Raw genomic sequence first — 7,481 nt, 5'->3', positions numbered from 1 at the left:
TCTACGAAGGAGTCTCGACTGCCCGCCACCGTCTTCTCCGACTGCCCCCCTCTTCCAACTGCCCCCCCACTCTTCCTCTGTAGTTCTCATGTAAAAATTCATGTTTATTTAATATATTATTAATTTAAATATTATTACATGTTTTTAAAAATTAAGCCATCAAACACAATTTCAGTTTTTTTTAAACTGTAAACAATCTCAGAATAAAACTACTAAACGCATTTTCAGAAATGATTCCAAAATGAAAATAAAAACGTTTTCGTTTTCATTTTCATACAAAAAACAAAAACGTTTTGAAACTAATTCTAAACGCACCCAATTGTTTCATCAACTTCCAATATTCTTTTTACAGCAAAAAATAAACAAGTAAACTTTCACTGTTCTTTTTGCATGCAAAGTAGAACAAAAACGGTATTATGGTCCAAGAAACCAAAACTAACATGACAATAAACAATAAAAAAATAACACCACTTCTTCAGCGTGTACCGTACACAACAAAGTTTGCTAAATTCAACTTCACTTTCAATCAAATTAGAAGCGCATATTTGTTTTAATATAACTGCTTTAATTGTACAACAGGATTCAATCCACTCTTAATGTTATTTATCAAGTTATTTGAGACCTTAATTCCTGTACATAGTATGCGAATGACACGGGATTAAAATGTGCAAAACAAAACAGGAAACGTAAAAAAAAGATGTAGATAATATGGACAAGATAAGAAGCTATACGAGTGTTAGCTAGCAAATAAGAAGCCACAATGTAGAGTTATCTCGGGTAAAATTACTAGACAAACTCATATGCTTCTATCCACATGCAAGTAACAAAATGCAGCAGCTTCCACAAGATCCACAAAAAGACGGCATCAAATCAGCGAAACTCTGAAACCTGAATTCGAATGCGTGTGAACCCTTCAATCTGAGACCTTGTCTACCGTCTGATGTTGGTGAGTGTGCCTAGCAGTGGAGTAAGCTGAAAGTGCCGAACTAGTCATGCTCAATGAGTGCTTAGCCAATCCCAAGCTTTTCTTTATCACCAACCACACAGTGCAAAAGAATCCAATCCACCCTAATTTATTCAACAAGAAATGCAATAAGCACCTCGTATTGGGGTTATGGTTGATCAGAAACATGGTTGCTCATTGAAAACAAATAAAACCTTAAGGCCCCATAGGACGTCTTCAGGCACAACAGTAGAAAATAGTAACTCATAAAGTACATACTATACATTGTATCAAGTTCACAAACCAATAAAAGATTGCACCCAGCCAGATAGAATGAAAGTGGGCAGCCTCACTGATTTGTTGGTTTTGGAAAGTTTTCAGGGAAAGAAGACAGACAGACTACTCAGTTCCTCAATCTCAAGTCTCAACTTAGGTTCACCTAATTCTCAATTAATTTGATATGTTGAGTAATTGTTATTTCCTTATTAGATAAGAGTGCCATATTTACTACTTCTAATCCTAGTTAACTAACTAAATATTTAAAGTGTGCGGATACAGGTTCTTTGGACCTGTAAGATTATAGTTTTGGGATAGGAAAGACACAAAACATGCAACGAAAGAAAGGGCATATATCTGTACCGGCAGCTATGAGAACAGCTATGATTGTAGTAATTGCAGTAGTGGAAATGACAAACGCAGCGATGGACAATGCCCCGATGTATATAGCTGTCACACAAGCGAAGAAAAGAGCCAAGAATCCTCCAGCAGCAGCCAAAGATATGAGAAGAGAGACAACAATGGCATTGAAAGTTGCCACCAAAAAGAAAACCATAAAGACTAGCAGTCCTGTCAAGGCAAGAAGAGTGATCGTCCCAACCTGCAGTAAAACAATTGGTGGTAAGAAATTCATAAATCACGAAAATATACTGAACTGAGGTGAAAGCATAGCATACTACTAGCATTTTTGCGTGTTCTGTGTAAGCAAGTTTTATGTGAGACGAGAAAAGAAAAGCGGTTGTGCTCTTCTTACCAAGAATGACATTTAAAAATAGTCAAGAATGTCATTACCATGCTCTTTCTTCTTTTTGGGTTAGGCATTAGAATTAAATTCAACAAACATGGAAATAGTGAAAATCACGTAGAATGACATTTAAAAATAGTCAAGAATGTCATTACCATGCTCTTTCTTCTTTTTGGGTTAGGCATTAGAATTAAATTCAACAAACATGGAAATAGTGAAAATCACGTAACGCTGACGTCAGTGGGTAGAAATAGGTAACATAAAAATAATGTCTCTAAAGAAATTAGTTTATTCAGTCTGTCATAGTTAATGCACATGCAAACTTTATAAGATATCCAAAATCTTCCTCTGCTTTTACAACAGCTACATCTGTCTACCAGGCATCAGATCATTATATGTTGATAAGACTTGTCCAGATTTACTCTTCTAAACATTATTTTGGTTTTCTCCTATTTTTCCTCCTCCCATTTGTTGACAAGTGTGAACCATTATCTACACAGAAGACCATACAAACTACAAAGAACTATACAGGGAGTTACTATTCTTAAAGAACTGCAGTATCACATAGCAACATTTGCTGCAGGAATCTAAATTCTTGTACTCTCAAAAATATCAACAAAAACACCAAGATTGAAAGAAGGACTCCACAGAGCAACCAATATAAAGATCTAAGGACAACATATTTCCAATGCCCTGTTATGATTTCAATACTAACTTCCCCATCTACAAGGATATCAGGATGATGTTCAGCTAATTCTTAATTTTTTTCGCTTTCTAAGGGCAAACGAGCATTTTATTGAGAGAATGGAAAGATAGAAATCAGGAGAACATGCAGAACTCCAAAATGAAACAAAAAACAAAAGAAAACAACAAGCCAGTCAAAAAGAATCATAGACAGTGGAACATTTATTTTATAAGTTGACGCCCATAAAGACACCAAATACCAAATCCCATCCCAAACATAGTTTATAGCATTCGAAAAGTCATCAAATAGTTTGAAGCTACATTAAACATTTTGTCAACAGTCAACACGAGGAGAAATCTATAACCAAAGTCTTTGATTCCCCTTGGTCCTGGTTTCATTGTTTTCATAGGTGCCTCATTTACTAGTATTTTCTAGGCTTACTACAAGAATTATATTTCAATACAATAAACAATGTAAAATGATCTTTACAAAATCCAATTGTTATTTCCAAAGCTACTTTGGGGCTTTAATAAATTATTAGTTATTTGGAGATTTCACGGTAGGTCTTAAAAAAATGAGTTAGTGGGTCTTGAAAAAATGAGTTATCAGGAATTTTCTGTTTTTAACCATCAAATCTTGCTCAGAAACTGCATACATTTTCAGTTTTTTGTGGTTTTAATCAGATCGTTAAGTATCTGAAACGGGCACTATAGATTATAGGCCCTACCCTAGAAGAAACAAAATTATTTTTGTAAAAATAACCTTTCACGCTCAGTCAACACTTCCTTTCACTCAAAATGACCTTTTTTTTCCTCCACAATTTTTCTTCTTTCTTTCTTGTACTTTTTAAAAGGACAATTTCTTGTTCTTTCCTTTATGTACAATTTCTTTTCTTTTTTTTTTCCCTTTCAAATTTGAAAAGACATTTAGCTAACAATATTGTCAAACTAATTTATTATTCAACTTGATACTCTGTATAAAATTTGACACTTCAATTATTATTCAATTTTGTTTTATCTTATTTAATTTTAAAAACTGCAAAAAAAAAAAAAAAAAAAATATATATATATATACGAGGGTCCCCTATAGAAAGGCAGGAAAACAAATTTATAGGGGAAAAAAAATCATACACGTTAAACACACATTGTCAAACTAAATAATTGCAATTTATTTCTTAAAGAAAAAAAAAAACTTTATCATTTCAGTTCATCAGCAGATCGAATTGCAACCAACCGAATAATATTTGTTTAACTATCAAATTTCGGAGAATTTTCCTTCAGTTAAGAAGGAACTAAACACGATTATCCATTTCCTATGAAGATCAGTTGATTTGTTGAAAGAAAAAAGTTCTGACTTTTGAGGCCTCAATCATCAAAATCTTTCCTCATCAAGCTCCGATTAATCCTAATTAATTTTAAGAGAACAAACGGAAAAAAAAAAAAACAAAAGATTAAACCTAATTAATCAAGCAAATCAAACGAAACTCCAACAGCATAATTAACTAAAAGAAATTAAAAGAAAAAAAAAAAGACGTACTATTTTGAAGTTGAGAGGGACTCACCGATATGACGAGGAGGGCGCGGAGAGGGCTACCCCTGCGAGTCCAGAGAAGAACATTGCTAGCGGTGTTTCTAGAAGCTTCTGGAAGCAAGGGACCGTTCTCGGCGACGGAGGTCTTGATCCGCTGCAGCAGCGGAGCACCGGCGGTGTCGCCGCTCGCGTCAGGGAAGAGAATTTCGGAGATCAGACGGTGGACGACGCCGTTGAGGGTCTCGTCGTCCCGTCGGTGGGCCCGGTTGGCGCCGGTGTCGTTGGAATTCTCTTCCATCTTTTTTCCTTTTTTGGAATAGTAAAAATGTGTCGTTTTACTCTTCTTCTTGTTCTAGTGAAAGAAGGGAGAGATCTTCACTGGTTTTTTTTTTTTTTTTTTTTTTTGGGGTTATAATTTCCGGAAGTTAGTTGGATGAGAATCCTCAATTTTAGAGAGAGAAAGATGGGGAAAAAAGAGGGAAGGGAGGAGCACGTGATGTGACAACTATACATTAATATATAATGTACACGTGGCGAGTTCTTACTCAGATTCTGGGATAATAATCGAGTGTGGGCCCTATATAGTGCTTCATTGATTGTTACAGGAAAGTCCAAAAAGATAGTCCATGAGTTGGACCATTTTAGCATCTGACTATAAATCGGGATTAATTGCAAGTAATTTTTGGCCCGGATATGGAATTCCAAGTGACACATTCTAGTAAGATGAGATGTGCAATTGTTGCGAGAGTAGTTATATTTGTGCCTCAAAAATTTATAAATGTCTCTATTAATTAATACTCATTTAATAACAATTTAAAAAATTTATCTCTTTAAAGATATAATTTTTATAATACTTAATTTAGCACTTTTATACTTCCATATAATTTTTTATCTTAATTTTATTTATAAAATAATATGATCTCCTTCAACTATTAATATTATATTTTTTATTATCAAAAATAAATATTATATATATTTTTTTAAATTGGTGCAATTCCCTTTATCTTTATTTATCAATTGTTTTCATCTTATCCCGTCATATTTCTTGTTCTTCTTTCAACAAAGAAGCACAAGAACAACTGTCGGTGTTTGATCCTCACAAAGCTGCTCATTTGATTATTTTGCTTAATTATATTGCTAATAGGCAAAACGAATGAAGATTTGTTTTACGTTCCTTGTTTTCAGATTAATTTTGTTTTAGGGTAAAACAAAAGTGGGATATGCTTTTTTATTCCTTTAAAAAAATTACTTTCTAATTATAGTTAATATTGGTGTATGCTCTTTTTTTTTAAAAAATTATTTCCATTTATAATTAATGTGGGGGTATGTTAATGGGTTTAATGTAATTTTAATGAAGGGTAAATATAAATTATAAATTGGTGGGACATTAATGAATTTGGCGGGTTTGCGTAATAGTTAGTTGTTAAAGAATGGAGGGGGAGAAGTAAATTCCCATCACATGGTCCTTTCAATGGCTATTTAGTAAAATTACATGAGATGTTACTCGAATCGAGCTCGATGCATAGGGTTTGTTTAGTTTGTTAATTTAAATTTTTAATTCGAGTTGAGATATGACTTTATGTGAGAGCTTTTTACTCTAATAAAAAATATATATGCGACTATTTAATAAATATTATATATATTTTTTTAAATTGGTGCAATTCCCTTTATCTTTATTTATCAATTGTTTTCATCTTATCCCGTCATATTTCTTGTTCTTCTTTCAACAAAGAAGCACAAGAACAACTCTCGGTGTTTGATCCTCACAAAGTTGCTCATTTGATTATTTTGCTTAATTATATTGCTAATAGGCAAAACGAATGAAGATTTGTTTTACGTTCCATGTTTTCAGATTAATTTTGTTTTAGGGTAAAACAAAAGTAGGATATGCTTTTTTATTCCTTTAAAAAAATTACTTTCTAATTATAGTTAATATTGGTGTATGCTCTTTTAAAAAACAAATTTATTTCCATTTATAATTAATGTGGGGTATGTTAATGGGTTTAATGTAATTTTAATGAAGGGTAAATATAAATTATAAATTGGTGGGACATTAATGAATTTGGCGGGTTTGCGTAATAGTTAGTTGTTAAAGAATGGAGGGGGAGAAGTAAATTCCCATCACATGGTCCTTTCAATGGCTATTTAGTAAAATTACATGAGATGTTACTCGAATCGAGCTCGATGCATAGGGTTTGTTTAGTTTGTTAATTCAAATTTTTAATTCGAGTTGAGATATGACTTTATGTGAGAGCTTTTTACTCTAATAAAAAATATAGATACGACTATTTCTGAGAGCTTTTTATTATAGTAAAATTTGAATTCTAAATTCAAATCGGTGAAATAAACGAAACCATAGTCTATAGGGATGGCAACGAGACAAATTCTAATGGAGTAGTTCTGCCACCAATTGTCCCACGAAGAAAGGCAATGACTTGTTTAAATTAATAGGATGGAAGGGTTTCTCCCGTCACGGGTTTGAAATATTCATTAGTTACTCGAAATATCATACCATATAAATTTAAATATTGTATCAGTTAAAGTATTTTAATTATTGTGACGTGATATTATTGGATAACATAAAAAAGGATTGAAAAAAAAAAAGACAGAAAGAAAACATGTGAGTTGAATCCAATGACTAACAACAGTAAAATTTGTTCGATCCACGAATAATTGATCCGTGGAGTGCACTTAGGGAAATTATTAGGAATGCCACAAGAAAGCCTAACCTTTGGATTTCTACCACAAATATTGCAGCTTTTGGTTTGTGCCATGCAAATGGACTGATCAAAGGTCAACAAAATATGTTGTATCGAAGTTGCCTCCACAGGTAAAAAAATAATAATCTACTATGTTATCATCAGTAATCTATCAAATGACATTGGAACCAATAGTGACCATCTGCAGGCTGCGGTCGTTGTTCACGATAATATGTGATAGAAATGTGTTTAGTGTCTTTGAATAATTTGATAATTTAATAATACGTGACTAAATTTAGTAAACAATTTGTAATCCTATTTTTGTTTTAAAGTTTTTGTTTTTGTGTTGATTCCAGCAATTATCTGGTAGATTAACCTTTTTACTCTAGGCAATAGCGACTGATGGTCTATGTTGATTCCGACAATTAATCTGATAGATTACTAGTAGTAATTTACCGGATTACTCTGGCAGCCGGCACCCACGACTACTGCAAGAGACGACAAGTGACTGCGTTAAAAACTAAGAAGAGGCAACATATGTGGTAAATTACTCCGTCAACAAGCCAGTGGTCATTGTTCATTCCAAAAATATAATCTGATAGA

General features: G+C 33.0%; 1 protein-coding gene across 1 annotated transcript; it reads right to left on the bottom strand.

Annotated features, from left to right (window-relative positions):
• Positions 1–544: 544 nt before the first annotated feature.
• LOC21391196 lies at positions 545–4,651 on the bottom strand. Its single transcript, XM_010102768.2, has 3 exons — positions 4,211–4,651; positions 1,583–1,820; positions 545–1,068 (listed from the first exon to the last, which is right to left on the bottom strand). The coding sequence occupies exons 1-3, from the start codon at positions 4,475–4,477 to the stop codon at positions 914–916; spliced, it is 660 nt and encodes a 219-aa protein (XP_010101070.1). The 5' UTR covers positions 4,478–4,651; the 3' UTR covers positions 545–913.
• Positions 4,652–7,481: the final 2,830 nt, after the last annotated feature.

This window comes from Morus notabilis, unplaced genomic scaffold (assembly GCF_000414095.1).
Source record: "Morus notabilis unplaced genomic scaffold, ASM41409v2 Scaffold1861, whole genome shotgun sequence".
Classification (NCBI taxonomy): Eukaryota; Viridiplantae; Streptophyta; class Magnoliopsida; order Rosales; family Moraceae; genus Morus; species Morus notabilis.
This window is presented reverse-complemented; position numbering and strand designations above follow the sequence as displayed.